At 41.0% G+C, this 18,661-nt stretch overlaps 1 protein-coding gene across 4 annotated transcripts in view; it reads left to right on the top strand.

Moving 5' to 3' along the window:
* The first annotated feature begins 1,084 nt into the window (after positions 1-1,084).
* Positions 1,085-18,661, top strand: part of DENND1B (DENN domain containing 1B) — a 169,885-nt gene continuing 152,308 nt past the window's right edge. For all 4 annotated transcript variants that reach the window (XM_075097220.1, XM_075097222.1, XM_075097221.1 and 1 more), the window contains exons 1-2: positions 1,085-1,326; positions 4,135-4,199. In XM_075097220.1, the coding sequence (XP_074953321.1) occupies positions 1,310-1,326; positions 4,135-4,199 (82 nt within the window). In that variant the 5' untranslated portion in view covers positions 1,085-1,309. The remainder of the gene's footprint in view (positions 1,327-4,134; positions 4,200-18,661) is intronic.

Below are 18,661 nucleotides of genomic sequence, written 5' to 3'. Positions count from 1 at the left end.
CTGCAAAATGAAGGCTGGGAAAGTAGGTGCTTGAAAACCAAGAAAATCCCAAAGCTAATGTTTCTGCCGCAAAGTTCAGTCATTTTCGCTGCACATCTATAAGTTCTATTATTACTTAATCTATATCCTGTGAGGTGTGTAGGATGTGTAACAAAGCCAACATGATATTGCTTTGGAAAAGTTAGTATTTGTAATTTCCTGACTTTTGAATATCTGATTTTTCAGCCTCAGTAATGCACTAATGCTGGTTTATGTGTTTAATATATAATTGGCTTGAGGTTTTTTCTTAACTGTAGATACAATGATCAGTTTCTGGAGGAAGAATGAAGAGAGCGGTGTTTTTCTTTGGCCCAGTACCAAAGAATCTATTTTACGCATTTTTTCATTGCAGAGATACTACGCTGGTGAGGGAAACTTGGTGTAGGTGGGAATCTGGCTGCTCGGTGCCTCTCAGATGAATAAGACTTGGAAGCCTCTCAAGGATGGTGTTACTTTTCCTTCCTTTCCAAACTCACTGGAAACACTCGAGGGCATACACCTTCTCATGTGTGTTTACGGGAAGGTGCGTTTACTCCAGCGCCTTCCCCCGCTGCACCACCTCTTGAGGAGTTTGGGAGATTGTTTGCTTAACACTCGATAAAAATAAAAGCTAAACAGATTACCGCAGGTTACATTAACATTTATGACCTTTAGCACGAAAAGCTCCGCTTTCCTGCTGCGCATAAAATCCCTGCACAAGGGGATGTTAAGATGTAGAAGTTAACAGGCTCGCCAGAGGAGCGTATTTTGCAGCGGGTGAAGGTGTCCGTGAGGTAAAGCACGACCCCGCCGCCGGCGCTGCCCTACCTACGCGCCGTCCCACCCCACTGACGAGGGGCCTCCGCCGGGCCCGGGCGCGGGTCGGGGCCGGCAGCCGGGAAGGGGCTGCAGCCGCCCCGGTTCCGGCGCACCTGCCGCGGCGGGCAGGGGCCGTACGCCGCCCCTGCCGAGGGCAGGCCCCGCCGCCCCCCGGCCCTCCCCCGCTGGGCTCAGGTGACACCGGCCCCGGCGGCTCCCCGGGCCGCCGCGGAGCTTCCTGGTTCCCAGAAGGTGCCGGAGCGACTGCAACAGGAACTGAGAGACGGGGGGAGGAGGCGGTGCCGCCGCTCCGCTGCAGTCGCGGCCGGAGCCGGGGGAGCGGAGCAGCCATGGGCCGCCGGCCGCCGCCGCGGCGCTGAGCCGCCCCCGCCGCTGCCCCCTCGCCCCTGCCGGGCAGGGCGCTTCTCCCTGGGGGGCGCTGGAGCAGCTGCCGGGGGCTCGCGATGTGACCATGGACAGCAGGTTCAAGTGAGTGTGCGTGTGCGGTGGGCGGCCGGCGAGGGGCCGCGGCGGGGCGGGCTGTCAGGAGCGGCGGGCCGAGCGGAGCGTGGCGGCGGGCAGGCAGCGAGTAGGCCTCGCAAGCGCCCCGGCCTGCCGGGCCCGCCAGGCGGCGGGCGGGCAGGGAGGGAGGGAAGGAGGGAGGGAGGGAAAAAGGGGAGGAGGGGGAGCGCACCCGGCGGCAGCGTGCGAGGGGCCGGGCGCGCCGCGGCCGCTGAGTGACAGCGGGGCGGGCGGGAGGCAGTGGGACCGGGAGCGGGCGCTGCGCGACGGGCCGGGGCGAGGCGAGACCCGCCGGGAGCGCGCGGTGGCGGGGCGGCGCCCCCCCGGCCCGGCCCGGAGCGGGGGGAGGCGGCGGAGGCGGCTGCAGCGCTGCCGGTCGCTCCCCCGCCCTTCGCCGCCTCCCGGCCCGCCGGCGGCCCCAGCGCGCCTGCCCTGACATCGCCCTCCCGTCGCTCGGGGGAACCGGCTCCGGGAACCGTCGGCCGCGCCGGGTCAGGGTCGGCGGTGCCCGCTCTCTGTCGGCCCGCGGCCGGTGAAAGGGCATCGTGAAATGGTGGCGGCTTGTTCCTGAGGCGCCTGCCGGCCTGGCGGGAGCACGGCCGCAGCCCGCGGGCCCATCGCCCTGCCCCGGCAGCCAGAGCTCCCTCAGGCCTGGGCGGTGCCGCTTCCTGCGGCGGCCGGGGGGCGAAGGGTCGCATCGCCCCGGTAATTACAGACCTTCTTTTTGCCATTACGGACTGGCAGGTGCAAATGAGATTTTATCGTGTTCGTAAGCACTGCTGTTCAGGAGTGCTGAGTAAGCATCAGAGTAAGCTGATGAGTGCTTACTCCTCAGGAGTGGCCACCCGGTCTTGCTGACATTGGAAACCAACAAGACGTTAAAGCACGGGTTTCAGGAATTGACAAAAATCTCTGTGTAAATATACGATGAACAAGCAGGCTGTTACTGGGTACCTGTAAGGGAAATGAGAGACAGTCTGACAATTCTCAGATTAGTTTGACACATTTTTGACACTTCTAAGCATAGTGGGATGTGAAAAGTAAACTTAGAAGTGTTTTTCTGCAAAAGCAGATTTAGAGTGGTATAGTGAAAGACGGAAGGCAGTGTTACTTCAAAGAGCTTTCTTCATGAGGGTAATTCAGCTAGGAGTTGAGTCAGAAGCCCTCATTTGGTGTTTGTAACACTTTAACTGATTCACGCTAAAAACCCAGTGTTGTGTGTTCTGGGTTTTAGAAAGAAATGAAAGGGGAAAATGGCCTGAGAGTATAAACCCAGTGCCTGATCTAGAGTAGTGTCATGCGGAGATGTCACTCTTTTTAAAGGAAGGATTTTTGTGGTTCGCTTTTCTAGGTTCTCAATGAGCCGAGTCTTATCAGTTTCGTTCTGAACCCACTCACCAGCCAGAGGAACAATGGACAGACTTTAATGCCACAGTAAATCTCCAGTATCCTGGATTTAGGCTGTTGTAACTCAGAGCAGAATTTGATCTCCTACACATAGGATCAGTAGATAAAGGATTTTCCCAACTGAATGCTTTAAAATACGATTCAGGGAAAGATTGTGATATGGGCGGGTTACGTCTCCATAACCTGAATTAGACTATAATTGCATATATCAGTTGATGATGGTGCTGAGGTCAGTAAAAGCATGTACTGAATCAATTAATTTGTGACAGCTGAAATTTTCCCCAGCTTAGCCTTTGGACTTCATTTAAAACTTTCTTTAAAGAAACAACAGTGTGTTAATTTGCTGCATGCTTTATTTGAAGCATTTTAGAAATCTAGAACCATGTCTTGGATTTTTTTTATTTGCCTAAAAGTCCAGCTGACTTCGGTGGGAACATTACCCAAGAAGGGAGTTCAAGTGTGAGCCTTTTATGTGGTTAAATAGATAATTGATATGGGTGCAGTTATACCATTCGTTTTTAACATAAATAGCAATGTGCTTGGTAGGCAGGGAGAGGTGGGTGGTGTAGTAACAGCATTTAGAACTGTCTTAATGAATACTTAGTTTGGGATTAGGTTGAGTGTTAATTGCTATTAGCATATGCAGTTCATCATTATCAGGTGTGTATTTAATGGGGAGGTGAAAGAGGCATTGGCCGTCATGCAGCTGGCTACGATGGTTGCTGCAGATATGGAGGCTCCATCTTCCCATCTAGCTCGGGATTGTGTCCATCCCTAGTTATTGTATTAATGTTTTCTCACTTGCTGAATCATGCCTGAGATTTAGCCTTTCACGTCCAAGTCCATGATCAATATCTTGTGAAAGAGGAAGCTAAGTGATTCTCAGCCTTATGGCGGTAATCATGTGCATTTAAAGGGTAGTGGCTAAATTTGTGGAAATAAAATGGAAGTCTAGTCACGGGCTATTCCTATAAAGTAGAAATAAAATGTAGCTTTAGAAAAGGCTGCCCATGGCTCCATTAATATATTTCAGATTGACTGGTAAGGATTTTAGCAGTGCTTTTTTTTTTTTTCCTGTTAGGTGTGGTATGATGAAGTGACTTAAAAGCTATCTGATGTGTAAGACAGTGACAGTATCACTTAAATAACACAGTTTGGCTTGCCTGTCTTCCTTATTCTTTTTTTAAGGCTGTACAGGGAAGTGTGACTTTTTGGTTTTTTCCTTAGAACTAATCTGATTTGTAATTTTACTTTAATGAAATTTTAATTTAATTTTACTGTGTATAAATAGAATGGAAAAGATACAACATGGTAGAAACACTATCTGAAACACATATATGATTAATCAATTGTGTTTGCTTCTTCTAGGGAAAATCCAGAACGTACCTTTGATTTGGTACTGAAAGTAAAATGCCAAGCATCTGAAAACGAAGGTAATATACTGTGCCTATTGATATTTCTTTATAGAAATGAGAGGTGGAAAGAAGTAGTTTGCATCCTGATCTGGTGTCATCTTATGTTTTGAATTGGTGTTGGACTGGGATTGTATTAGAAAATGACTATGGTTGTTTTATTTTGGAATTTATTACTGTGTTAATTCATAGTTATCATAGGTTTTTATTGTTATATTTCCATTTTGGCTATTGTAAAAATAAATACTTGCGAAGCTTGGACTTGAAATGCGTCTTCTACAGTTCTTAAGTCTTAAAATGTTGATGTTGTATAAGATTTCATTTTAGCGGAACAATTGGCTTCTGTCTGTCAGTGGAATGTTAATTTTGATCAGTGGGATAGGGAGAAAGGAGGTTCTTTCTCGAAAACAGAAAAAGACTTTCTAGCTCATGTTTGGCAGCTGCTTTGGTTTGATACATGATAAAAACAGCAATGAGTGCTGACTTGAGCTTATGATAGCCATCAGTTTCATGTCTCTATAAACACGTGGTAAAAGAGATGTAGTAGTACAAGAGTTATCTGAGAGAGGCTTTCTTACTCTTGGGTAAGAAGAAGATGGGATTTCCAGTGCTGAAATTAAAGTGACCTCTAGAAAGTCTGTTGAGGGAACACGGTCATGTTCTCATCTGAGGTTGTTGGCCTTGTAATAACACAGGGAGAGAAGTCGTCTTGTTGGGGTTGTGTTGTAGTCCTGCTAGTCTGTGACGGCTGTGTCCTAATCACAATTGTAAAAACAAAAAACTACATCTTGAAATTTAGTGTATTTCTTATTTTACTGTGCTAATGGATGCTGTTTCCAAAGTTTTCCATTCCAACAGGTTAGAAGCCTGTAGAAATTTATAGCCTAAAACTATTCCCCCCATCCCCCCCCTTTTTTTTTTAAATTTTAGTCGGCATTTCTGTTAGTGCTGTCATGGGTATGTGCCTAACGTGTTTACAGAAACCATTTTTGTTGAGGCTAAACAATATAGTTCTTTAGGTCTTTCTTGACAATCCCAACAGTCTTTTCAGTACCTGTTGTATTCTACATTATCCATTATTGATTTATTGAGATCACAAGTACACCTGTCTCTTCTTTTTTTTTTTTCCCCCTCCTCTTCAAGAGATTGTTCATTTAGTTGTGGAATGACGTCTATTTTCACTTTTTTTTTTGTGACCAGCCAGTGTCCTTTGGTGTGTTGCCTGCTTTTTTGATTTGCTGTTGGTACAGTCATGTTTGGGGAAGTAGATGGGCTTTCCTAGCTCTCTGATCATTGTTGTGGTTTGTATCATGGCACATTTTGCCTTCTATTCTCTCCTTTTGTTGTTTTTACCGTAGTAATTTCATAGATGATGTCTGTGAGCCCTGCTTAGCTACTTCATTTCTGATCTGTTTCTCCTTGCATTGTCCATATAGTCTTTGCCTCCACCTGACATCCCTTCCTGGTGGCCTGTTCACATCTTGGCTTAGGCCCAGCTTCAACCTGCAGATTTTATTCCCTTTCTTCCTTTGCCTCCTGAGAGCTAGACTGTTGATAATCCTTTCAGGCCTTCACCTTAAAATCTTGAAAAACATGGGCTTTTTTCTTCAGTGATCAGAATGTGGATCTATATCCTTTAAATTCCTTTTATCTCCCTTTTGACTTCTGATTTTTGTTTTCCATCTTTCTGCCTCTGCTGCCATAAGAAACCGCTTCTCATTACCTGCAGCTCTGTGAGTGACTGCCTGTTCTGGTTGTAGTCACTTCCCTTGCCTCCCTCAGTGGGCGTTTCGTGCTGTTCACCAATTTTCCTCTGTGGAGAGTAGTGCCTTTAAGGTGTCTGTGTATCTCCTTGAACTGTGACGTGAGTTAATGTGGAGACTGTATTTGTGACTGTATTGTGGGTGCACCTTCTTCTATTCCACTTTTTGCGATCATCCCTTCTGCCCCGCCTGGGCTCAGTTGCTGTTTGTCCATGGGATAGCCAAAGGCTACTGATACCGGTAGCACTGGAGTCTGCGCTGTGTCACCAGTGAGGGGTTTAGGGGTGTTTCAGCTGGCCTGGAGGTTGTACTGATTCGTGCATGAGTCTGCAGATCAGCACAAAAATACAGTCCCCTTTTACCTATCAGACTGTGCTTGCTGAATATTTCAGTTACCATCCTGCTGTACTTGGTGACCCATCTGGGATTCATTTTAATTTTTTTCATATTTATATCTAATTCAGATAACAAACTCCAGTGAGGGCTTGACATCATATTTACATATGGTATTATGAGCACAGTGATGTATCAAATTAATATATCTGAATGTTAAAGTTATTTAAAGGAGATTCACAAGGGAGAAAAGTGTATTGTCTTCACCGCCACTTTAGAAATGGAGCACAAGGCTTGTCATGCTAAACAGGGAGCTTTCAAGGTTGGTTTATTGTAAGGCCTAACAAATTTGACAGTTACCCTGTATTGTAGGTCTTGCCTTTAAATAGATTTTCATGCTAGGATAATCTTTTGAATATATCATACTTGAAAACGTGATCCATTCACCTGTTTCTTTGCTCATGCCTCTTTCTTTCTTATGAAAGAGATTTGTGTTTAAATAGGGGCTTTCTCCCTCGCATCCCATCTGCTCCTTGTACTTGATCCTGAAGCTATGTCAGGGCTGAATTTGTGACATCACTGTCACCAGTGTTGCCGTGGAAATACCACAGTCACAAAATTATGATCTCCCTGCATGAGTGAGCAGCAGGAGAAGCCGACTAAGGAGAGAGGAAGACCTTAATGTGACCCATGTATCTGTAAGCTTTTTCTTTTCAGGCTTTGCTGTAGTGTGCATTCTCCTGCATTTTAATCTCCCTGTGCCAGCGTGTAGCTGTTCTAAAAAACTGAGGTAGCCCTACTGCATGTGTAGCTATTAATAAGGTGACGTTTTTATGAGGATGCTATATGCCTGCAACTGTGTGACATGATGAAGAATTTTGCTGTTAAAATTGCTATGCTTTTGGAAAAGTATTTTTAGATTAACATTCCTTGAGAGCTATGCTATAATTAAGAAGTTAATTTTTTGGATCTGAAAACGTCCTAGGGCTCTTCCAGCGGTAAAGGTTCATACGTACACGAAATGCAGCAAGGTTTATTTGTATCATTAAATTTGTTCTTAAATCATTCCACTAATTATTTCCAGCATTGTTTTCTACTCAGTGTAAATACCTAAGAGGTTTCATGTAGGTTAATATAAATTTATTACTTCACGTATGGTAGGTAGCTCCTGAATTGGTTACAGGCTCAGTTGTGCCAGCATGTCTTCAGTTGTAGCTGGATCAAAATTATGTTTTCCCATTGGATACCTGTTTTTTGTGACTGAAGAGTAGCTTGCATACTTGAATACTTATTTCTTAATACTCTGTTCTTGACTGAGTAGATCATCCTTTTGGGCTGCTTTCTGTCTTTCTTTCTGTCTTAAGCTACAGAAGTGTGAAATAGCATTGCTAGAATAGTGATCTTCTAACCCTTTTCTCATTTTTGGGGCAGGAGAGAAAAAGGATACTCTTTATGTGAATATTTTTATAATTGAGCACTCCGCTGAACTAATAGCATGAATTGCAACATTTTTTGCTGTTGCTGACAAGCTTTGTTTATTCTTGACTCAGGTCATGTTAAAAAAATAATTTTTCTATTTATTAGAGGGGCTTAATGCCTACTCTTAGCACAAAACAATTTGGTTCCCTCAACAATTTAAAATATATTTTTTACTGTATTTTCAGAGTAGATGATGCTTTTGATAGTATACTACACCTAAGACTTTACCTTGAAAGTTGCATTTCAGCTGTATTTTAATTAAGACAGTTGAGGCATATATGCTAAAGAGGAGAAGAAAAACCTTTGGGACCAAAATCAGATTGTAGCCCATGTGACAACTTCCAGCCCTTTGCAGCGTGGTTGAGGTGGAGAGCAGCCATTAACATGTAATGTTGAAACATAGTAACCTTAGTGTGACAACTTCTTGGGAGAATTCATAACCAGATTCTTGCAGGACTTTGAGATGAATTAACTTCTGCTCACCAGAGTTTGCTAAGCGACTGGGCGATGAGTGCTAAACTATTCTAACAGCCCAAATATTTGTTAATTGTGAATTTGGCTTGAGTGTCAGTAGCATCCTGTAGCAAAAGGTTTTATACTGCCTCCTTGGCAGTTGCAGGTTTTAGTAATTTTTTCCTGTGTCATTCCTTAATGAACAAGGAAAGAAAAGAAATAACAAAAATGTGTGCCCATTTTAACATTGTCAGCTGGCCTTCTGTATTAAATTTTCATTTGCAGACCCAGAGGACAACTTGATAATAGATATTAATATTATCAAAACTGTTGTGTTATTTTAAGGACGAGCATTGCTCTTTAGCTTTAGGGTAAAAAGAGGCAAATTTTTTCCGGTTTGGGCTGAATCACCCTTTCTAGGTATCAGGAATAATGCAGTGTTACAGTTGTCCTGAGTGCATAGTCTTGCATGAGGCTATTGGTTCAAGACAGTACGGCAGCTGCACTACAGCAACTTCACTCTTCTCCTGGCACTCTCTTTTCTCTTGAAAGTTGTACTGCAAGTGGTGCTGCAAGATATGCTTGAGCTTGAGCCTAGAAATTTTCTAACCAAAGCAGTCTGCAGCTGTTTTCTTTTTTCCTTTTAATTTTTATTTTCTATCCAGGTTCTTCCATCATGAAAAGTAAACTGAATTTCTGGAAAGTTGATGCTTCTAAACTCTTCCACAGGACTTGTCCAAAATAATAGTGCCAGTGTAATCTTCCTGAAGAGTATATATTTATCTATGTATCTATCCATACACAAACATATACAGTATGTGCATACACACATACAGGTCTGACCTTTAGGTTTTGGTTAAATGTGCAAAGGTAAAATTTGGTAATTTAACTCATTCTAGAAACTGTATGCTCTGTATTGATTTTACGACTGGATTGCAAAGGCCAGGTACAAAAGGCAATGCAAATATAGCAGCTAGCAGTAGAAAGGCAGCATGTAACTGTGAACATGAGGTCTTCAGCATTTCTGTCCATGGTTTCCCAAGAAGAAGGTGACTCAGATTGGTTTCAGTTCGTGTGGTTAAGAGAGTGCTGTTTGCTACACCTTCATTTTCTTTGATTATAACACATGTAAAAAGCAACAAAAAGGCTCCACAGAGTGTCCAGGTAGATCCAGGAAATTCAACCACTGAATGTCATGGTTTGGGTCTAGGACTGCTTTAGTCCTGACTGTTCAAGTTTTACTTGAAAACCCTTTTGAAATAGTTCATTTTCTGTTCCAGCAAAAAATAACTGTTTGAACAAGGCTTGAAATCTGATTGCTCTGTTTCTATTTCCTCTTTAAATGTTAGGAGGTCTTCTGTAGCTCTAGGGCTAGATACGTGATTTTCAGAGGAGGTGTTTAAATAAGTTGTGTTGAACTGCATGAATAAATCCTGTAGTTTATCTTGCCTGTGCCAAAATTATAATAAATCTTAGTGATGCATGATCTCTAAATTATTTTTCTTGAAAGGGTTGTCTTTTCATTAAATTTTTAAGGAAAAGCCATGAAAGTCAATTTAACTGTGTATTGGTGGGGTTAAGAACTACATGAATTAAGTCCAGGAATTAGGCCAGAAATGCAAAATTCTTTGTATGAGGTTTGATTGTGGTCTGTATGGTACTAATAAGATGTGTAGTTCCAGGAAGGTCCCAATTCTGGAAGAAAAGTTTAATGCAGTTGGTAGTTCTGTCCATGGGTGACCTGTCTAGCTCTGGTTGGGTTTTGATTAAGAGCCTTCCAAAGCTACTTTTAGGATTGTGGGCAGAGCAAGCACTATTTTTTCTTCTATCTTTTTTTTTTTTTTTTCCCCTCTTCACTGTAGAGAGCTGTTTATTAACCACAGACTCTGAGCCTGTGGGTGTAACATGCTGATCAGATAACTCTTTTCCTCTGCCGTACTTTTTTTTGCAGAGTATCACTTGAATCTGATTAAAAAGATAGCTCTATTAGTGTAAGACATGAAGAAGTCTGCAGAATTTTTTTTAAGAGCAATTAAAACTTCTGATATAATCTTTATGCCAACCTTTTTCACTGTTGGTTTTAACTGGAAGGATACTAAATAAGTACTGGACTACAGACAGTTAGGTTTCTCTAACTTTTTAAGCACGCTGTGTTCTTCATGTGACTGTGAAGAGCAGCTATACATTGGTGTGAACTAGATAAGCTTTCTCACAAGTCTTATTTATTTGTAGATTTTTAGCTCAAATATTGTGTTACCATATTAGAATTTATTTTACGCCAGTAAAAAGTTAAAGATACTTTTTCAGTTTGTACAATGCCATTTCAGAACATGGGCTACCTGATTATAGTCTTAGATGTGTTTTTTGTATATAAAAAATAAAGCTTTCTTTCTGTACTCCTCTGAAGTTTCATTAAGCTTAACATCCCCACACCCCAACTCATTAATTCGTATGTTGTTATTTAGGTTAGTGCTACTTCCCTGTAACGATTTCTTCTTTTTCCTGTTGAAGTTTTCAAATGGTGGTACCTAAAAAATTTGGAAGACGACATTTATTCTAGCCTGGTTTCTCTACAGGATTTAATCTAGCCTGGTGTCTCTACAGGATTATCGTTTAATTAGGAGCAGAATATTGCACAGTGTTTTGTTGAGGATTATGTATATGTTTCGAGGGCAAAAGCAGGTAGTGCCTGAGATTGTGCACCACTTTTGTCCTTTTTGACAAAACCAAAGAGTATAAGCCAGAGTTTGGCTGAAGCTGTCGTGTGTACGAGCACCAAACCAACCTGTAAATCCTTCATAAATTATAATCTTTTGTATAACTTTAAACCCTCCAGTTGTATCTACATGAATGTTTTTATTATATTCAAATTTTTTTCATTTAATTGGAAAGCTCCTCAGGGTATGAACAATGTCTTCTGTGTGTTTGGACTGTCACTAGCAAAGAGTGGGTGTTGGAGAATTATGAACAAGAAAACCAATTAAGGCAACTATGATTTTGCATCTAAGGTGAAGATTGGCATTTTGATGCTTTTTACGTTTTCCTTTTATTCTCCAGAGGCTGAGAAATGGAGGGTAGTCACTCCAGCTTTTGGCCTCTCTTCACAGATGTAAAAATGTGGAGGAAAACGTTGCTGCTTTTCAGCGCCTCATATCCTACGGATTTTTTTTTTCCCCACCAACCTACAGAGATTCTTGGATGTATGTGTAATTTGGAGGTGGGTGCAGATATGTGTGTGTAGGAGGGGGAAGGGCAAGAGTTGCTGGAGAAATAGGTCAAGGAAGCCCTTTCTCCTATCTCCCCTGCATTCTTCACCGGGGAGAAGAGACCTCGGTGGGGAGGGACGACCTTACTCCCCAGCAGGCAAAGGACAGTCCTGTAAGGCGCAGCAGGCTCTGCTCTACTCCAGAGATTCCAGCTGTAGTAATGTGGGGGCAGGCACCGTGGTATCAATGCTGGTAGAGATGAATTATTTCCCTGCAGGCATTTGCCTGACTGTGTTATTTTTTTCATGTAATGCCATATGCCACTTTCAGCAGTGTGGTGAGGTTTTGGGCAGTGAAGTTAAAAGGGGAAAACTTGATGAGTTGACTGATACAAATATTAACTTGCTATAAAAGGAATTTTGTATAGAATTCAGTAGAATGGACATACTAGTTTTACTATAACTAAATATAAGCCAAAACCAGTGACCTGTATCATGTAATAGTCAATCAGTATGAAAGTTGATGCTCCTGTGCTTTTTCAAATTTAATTTTAGTTTCATTTCAGTACTTAACTATTTGAGATGCTTGCCTGGGGGATAGTTTGTGGGCTTTTAAATTGCCTGCATTCAGAAGTGTTAAGAGTTTGCATATTTTTCTAAGCTAATGTCAGCATGCTTCTGCCCTCCCACACACTGAACAGTCCATCTTACACAGAGGTTTATCGTTCTTTAAGGAGGTATGTTATGCTACTAGCTCTCTTCATATATAGTTTAATGGCTCGTCTTTCATGTACAGAGGATTTAAAATCTACTTAAAAAGCTTTGAAAACTGGTTAAACTTTCAAGGTTTATAACGCTTTTTGCAATGCCATAAGACACTTCTCTCCCTAGCACTGACTTGAAGAGGCTGAAGTGTAGGGTTTCCTGTCTGGTTCACAGAAATTGCCTTTTTAATTCTTTTTCCTTTGCCACTGGTGATACTACCTGAGGATGCAGATATGGGCAGATGCACATGCTCATCATATAACTGTTGGGATAGGTACTTCTCTTTGTAAATAAAACATGATCAGGGCTACAAAGGGAGTGATATAACTGTTCATGAAGGGCTTAAAAGCTCCTGAAGCCAACGTAAGTTTTTCTAGTACAGTGCTAGCTATTCCTTAAAATAATTTTGTGTAGTAAGAGCAATTTGAGCACAGCACCACCTTGCAACTGATGTGTTAAAAATCTGTATTTTTTGTGGTAGGCTGGTGTGTGATAACTCCCAAGGTCCAGATGAAAACGTGGTATTTACAGGCACGTACTTAGGATGGAAGATTCTACGTGACTGACAGATAAAGTACTAAAATGCTGAAAACATTAACTTACATTTGCCTTTGACATTTTTGCACATACCTTGCAACTGAATAATTTGGGTGGACAAAGACTTCTTATATTTTGTGATTCTGGTTTAGGAGAAAAGATGAAAACTTAATACTGAACTTTATATGGAAAAGAGAAGAGAAAAAGCAGAAGTGGTGAGAGAAAAAAGGCCTGAACAAGATTTTGGGTGTGGTATCTGTGCTTCCTGAGCTGGGAGAGCCCAGGCAGCAGTTTACAGTCATACTGTCTTCCTTTGCAAAATTCTTAATCCTCATTTGGAGGGTACTGTCCAAGTATTAAATCCTTAATTAGAAATAAGGCTTGAACAATGCCCTTAGATTACATTTCCTAGAGTTTGAATCTGGATCTGGTTTCTTCACAGATTTGAGTGGGTATTCAGGTGTAGATTAAAAGCTAGCTAAAATTACAAAGTTTTGTCTGAAAATAGCATATTAGTTATGGTTTCTGTGTTTACTATAGGGCATATGTTGCAAACTTTCTTAGTTAATGCCAAGTGTTAATCATCATAGAGGCATAATTGTCATAACTAAGGTATTTTGCCATGGCTGGTTTACCATTGCATGTTTCCTTAAATGCAGAATGGGAAAGAGTCGCACAAAGAATAATTAATACTTCTGCTTACCTTCTAATAGAGAACAAGAAATTCCCATTCACCTGACTTTAGATGTTGTTTACATCAAGGGTTTTATTTGTTGTACCAGTTGAACCTGTTTTAGAACACATCTAAAGATTGTAGATTTACGATGTCATTGTGTAGACGGAGTCAAATGTTTGCTTTTGGGAGGAGGCAGTTCTTTTGTTCTGTTACAGGACAAACCAAATGCAAAAATCTGCTGTCTTCGTATTTAAATACTGGATGCAAATGTTGTGTTTAACTATGTTGAGTTGCACTTGACACAGAGAAGCTGTGCTGATAGTGGTTATAGGGCACAGCATCATTTCCTTCAGAAGTTGCAAAGAAAAGCTTAACATTTTTAAGGCAGCAGTTTCCAGGAATGGAGCTGTGTTATTGAAGAACAAAGATAATTTTTATATCCTTGGGTTAAGATACAATATAAAAAAGCAAATGTAAAAGCATATTTTGTGTCACAGTGAATGTGTTTATATTCTGTTTAAATGCAAAACAAGAAAAAGTGGCAGCATAGAGGTAAAAGACAAGGATTGTGTGACAGTTGTAAACTTACCTGGAGGTCTGTAATCAGTTTGAAATAATGGAGTGAAACCACTGTGCCTTTAAAGTGACAAGAGGGAAACAGTTATTGCAACTGAGTCTTGCTTGCAAGAGCTTATCATTGATGCATCCTCTTCTACCCTTTGGAGGTCATTTGGCTCCTAAACTGTGTGTTTGCTCTTTGTTTGTGTTTTACATCAAATAGCTAGCCCCGCTAAAAGCAGCATGTGAGGTAAGCATCCTTCCTGCTTCTGGTGGCACCTGCAGGCTTGCTCTGTGGGTATGCTCGCTGCTCAGCTGGTGGGGCTGCTTCTGGAGCTGACAGGAAATGTTTTGCACGCAGGTCAGATAAGGAGGAACTGGTGGGATTTTCATACCATGCAATGTAGTGTAGGCTGTTGTTTCATCTCTGAGCATTCATTTCAAGTTTTTGGTGTTTGTTAAAATGAATGTGTTGCCAGTTCAGGGAGCTGAAAAAAACTAGGGATGCCCTTACTCTGTTCTGCCATCTTCATGATGGCTTTTGGGCTTCTAGGGTCCTCTCAGAGTGTTGGAATTGTGTCAGGGTTATGTTAAAATCCTGCCCTTTTTTTTGAGGGTATGGGTTCAACAACTTTGCTGCTGTTTGAACTTGCAGTTTTATGTTCGCATGGTAACACTTGGCTCTTAAGAAAAAAACAGGTACTCAAAGTTAGATCCCTGTCACCCATGGTCACTTTAAGGCATTGTACTTCTGGAGATAGATGAAGTTTTCATTTTGTGTAAATAGAATTCTCTCTAAAGAGCACAATTATACTAGATCAATATCATGCAGTAATTTATAGAACTGAAAATAGTTAACAGTATCATGACACAACATGAGAAATTCTGAAAAGCTCTGTGTCCAGGAAAGAGTTTTGCGGGTATTCATATTCTAGGTATCTTTTCCCTGCTAAGAGTATTGCCAGATAAAAAAAAGTTTTAGTTCCCTAGTGGCAGATGAATCGCTTACTGCTTTAGCTGAAACTAATGAAAAAGAGAATTCTCTTTCTTAGTCTTGATGTAATATGCTGTATTTTACATAGAATAATTTGAAATGTATTCTTTTGCGTTTTGGTTGTGATGTTAGAAATCAATGCTATGAAACTGCGTGTCAAAAGGAAAAAAACGCCTGAGAAAACCACCTCTGAAGTGTCTGGCTGAAAATGTTTTTCACTGGCACAAAAAACCATAATAAATTAAAGCTTGCCTTAAATTCTCTGGCAACTAGTGATGGTGACTATCTTCTTCTTAAATAAACGATTTTGTGTGACATTGCTGGATGCTAACAGATCTAGTAGAGTGCTTTGTAATTGAGAATACTTGTCAGGTCTTGCAATCCTCAGGAAATTTGCGTTATGTTTTTAACAGTGAACAAAACAGACATCCTTTCAGCTCCTACTGTTGGTAAAAATGATGAAGGAAAGGATAAACCAGATGAAGCAATTATAAAAATACATTAAACTACCAGATTTTTCAGTGGAAGTGAAATAGGGTGAAGGTAGGAAATGGAAAGGTTGGTGAATTGGTGTTGGCTGTGGACAGCAGAGCTCTGGAAGCTGGTAGATCCATGAAGACGGGCAAGGCCTGAGCACTTGCTCTGCTAGTGGCTGGGAAACACAAACACAAATGCTTCGTGCATTTTAAATAGATGAGAAAGATGTGAAACTGCAGCATGTTTTGAAGCTCTGGAAAGAGGAAAAAGTACTTTGCTTCCAGCCCTAAATTACTTCAGTTCAATCTGTAGGCTTGCTTGACTCTCCTGACATGGGACTGAAGGTGACTCAGCTCTGAAACACTGCTTTTCTTTGCATTTCCCAGAAAACTTCTTGGTAACAGCATCTGTTCTCAGAGAATGCATCTGTATGGCTTCTCCTACCTGGGTGTTTTGGCTGGTGGTTCTTTCTATGGTTGCTTGACTCTTGTAAACTGAAAAATACTCTGTGTGGTTATCAGCGTGAACATTTCTTATAACAGGGTATCTTCATTCTCTGCAAAAGGACTACCCAGTAGAAATTTTGGCTTTCTGGTGAACAGTGGTCATACTTCATTCGCTGTCCAAGTTTTAAAATGCTAAACGGTCCACCTAGAGGGAGAGAAATATTCAGGATAAAAATTTGGCTGTGTATGCAGTCACTTCAGTAAGTTGTGGTCTGGGATTACAGAATGATCTGTGTACTCACCAGTTAATGTCATACTTAATGACTTTAGTAAAAGAGAGTCTGAAATTAATTCAACTTAGGACAGTTGTGTTGTATTGTAACATGGATTTAGAGTCAATCTGTGTAAAAGTAAGTATGTGCAGTTCTTTGGGATTCCTGCTGGGAACATAACCGGGCTGTGTATGGAGCCAAATCAGAATTGCTCACAGTGTCTTAAAAACATAATGGGATTTTATAAACTGGTAAAAGTGCATTGTTTGCTTTGTGTCTCATCGTGTACACTTCTCCTTGTATCTCAATATAAACAGGGAGGCTTGATACTGATGTATGCTACAAGGGTACTTCTGCTACTGGAGTGCTGCACCTGTGTATTTTAACACTAGAAATTATTTTTCTAATATTTTCAAAGCATTACCAGTATGTTTTAATTGTCAGCACATCTTGAAATATTCATCTTTCAGTGAACAAGACAAAAAAGTCTTGCTAGGACGGGAAGTGCCAAAACAGCACAAACAATAGTTGCAAACAAAATGATGTTTTGAAGTACTTTGTGTGCAATGAGGCCAAAGGGCTTTTGGTATCTTATTTGGTTTTTTAAAACCTTTATTTAGTTAATGTTGCTTTGGATATGTAGAACAGTATATATCACTTAGCACAGCAGTTACTAGAGTAGCTTTGTGCTTGAGGGTCAGAACACAATGCAAATCATGAAACAGGTACAAATTGCCTGATCTGAGATACATGATGAAACAGTTAAGTGTTACCGAAAGTGAGAAAGTGGCTTTCTGTTGATTGATGTTCCAGAACCTAATTTTTTCTTTTTTTAAGTCTCAGCAGTATATATTCAATTAATCTGTTTCATGGGAATATTGGAAGTCATGTAATATATGTAAAACAAAAAGAAATTGTGGTGTAGCCTGTGTGTTACCCTAAATTAATATTCATGTGACAGAGCAATAGTGATCTGTTACAAGAAAATAATACATCTTAGAAACCAAAGAAACCACATTTGAAATATAAATCAATAGTTCTAAAGTTTAATTACCCCAGCGTATTCATACTTTGGTCATCAACGTACTGGAAGGATGCGAGTATTCCAAATATGCTGGGTTAGGCAGAGAGTCAGATTTTATTCTCAGATCTACTTTGAATAGCAGTGGCTGGGAAAGATGATTCTGAAATCAGTGTTTTCAACTTAATTAGGTTCTTCTTAAGAGAATGTTTACTATATAGCAGGGGTGGAAAACAGTGGTTTGTTGAGATACGCTAATTGACTCCTCGAATCTGAAGTTCGCAGACGGTATAATTTTTAATTATCTTCAAATAAAATACATGAGCAATGAAACAAAAATGCTCTTTCATATGTAGCTGCGTTAGAAATTATGGGCATTGATAGAATGCACAGGTGTGTGGATAAAATCTGCTTTAGGTATGATCAACTACAGTCCTCTCCTAGAAATTCCCGTGCCTAGAAAACTGGTCAAGTACACCAAAGATATGTGGTACAAACGGCAGTATCATACAGAGTACCAACCAAGTTTAGTTTTGAACGGTAGTAAGTCAACCAAGAAAAGCATTTTATAAACAGTAGAGTCTTCCTAGCTTGTGGTTAGATGGCTCAGGATACAAAATCTTTCAGCTCTGGAATATGTTTACAGAGCTGGCTCTGATTTTTCTTTTTTTTAGATCTTTTGAGTGTCCTGTTATTGTCCATGCTTCCTCCTTTGCATGTGTGAGGTTTGCTTTCATTTGACTCAGCAGCTTTAAGGGAAAAGGATGAAAAAAGCCCCACATTGTAAGGGCCAGACATAATCCTAGATTCATTTTGGACTTTGCTGATGTTGAGCTTCAGCCAAACTGGGGGAAAAAAATGGTTGCACAAAGGTAAAACACATACTCTATGTTAGTAGGAAGTGCAAGCACCAGTCACCCTGAATGGGGGTGAAGAAAGCCAGGATCACATCACTGAAAGCCTGAGCAGTGCATTACTGTGGGCCACATCAATGAGCTTTACTGCGAATAAGTATCCATCAGGCAAGTTCTGCAAAAAAAGAAGACAGGTCTTTGAATGGCATTTTCCAGGAAATAGAGGCTTCAAGACTGAAATGAATGACTAATACTGAGTGCAGTACATTTCTTGGTAGTAGTTTTCTGGCACTAGTGATAAGCATTACTGTCTTCTGTTCTATAGCCTGTCTTTCCACAGGCAGCTAGGAGAAAGCAAAAGCTGTCTTAGTTACTGCATGGCTGCACAGAAATTGTGTTGATGTAACAAGAAATCGTGAGGGAATGAGCACTCTTGAAACTGCCATGAAGAAAATGGCATATATATGCTGGTTCTCATTGCTGGAATTCAAGATATAAGTACATTATAGAGAATTTACGTAGTTTTCCTAAGTGTTAGATTTTCCTGTCCCTGAATTAAATATTTTTTGAAATATCATTTTTATAATATCAGAAAATTATGTTTGTTGTTCATTCGTGACTAAAACCTTAATTAGCAATGTATTTTACTG

This window comes from Phalacrocorax aristotelis, chromosome 6, assembly GCF_949628215.1.
Source record: "Phalacrocorax aristotelis chromosome 6, bGulAri2.1, whole genome shotgun sequence".
NCBI lineage: Eukaryota > Metazoa > Chordata > Aves > Suliformes > Phalacrocoracidae > Phalacrocorax > Phalacrocorax aristotelis.
This window is presented reverse-complemented; position numbering and strand designations above follow the sequence as displayed.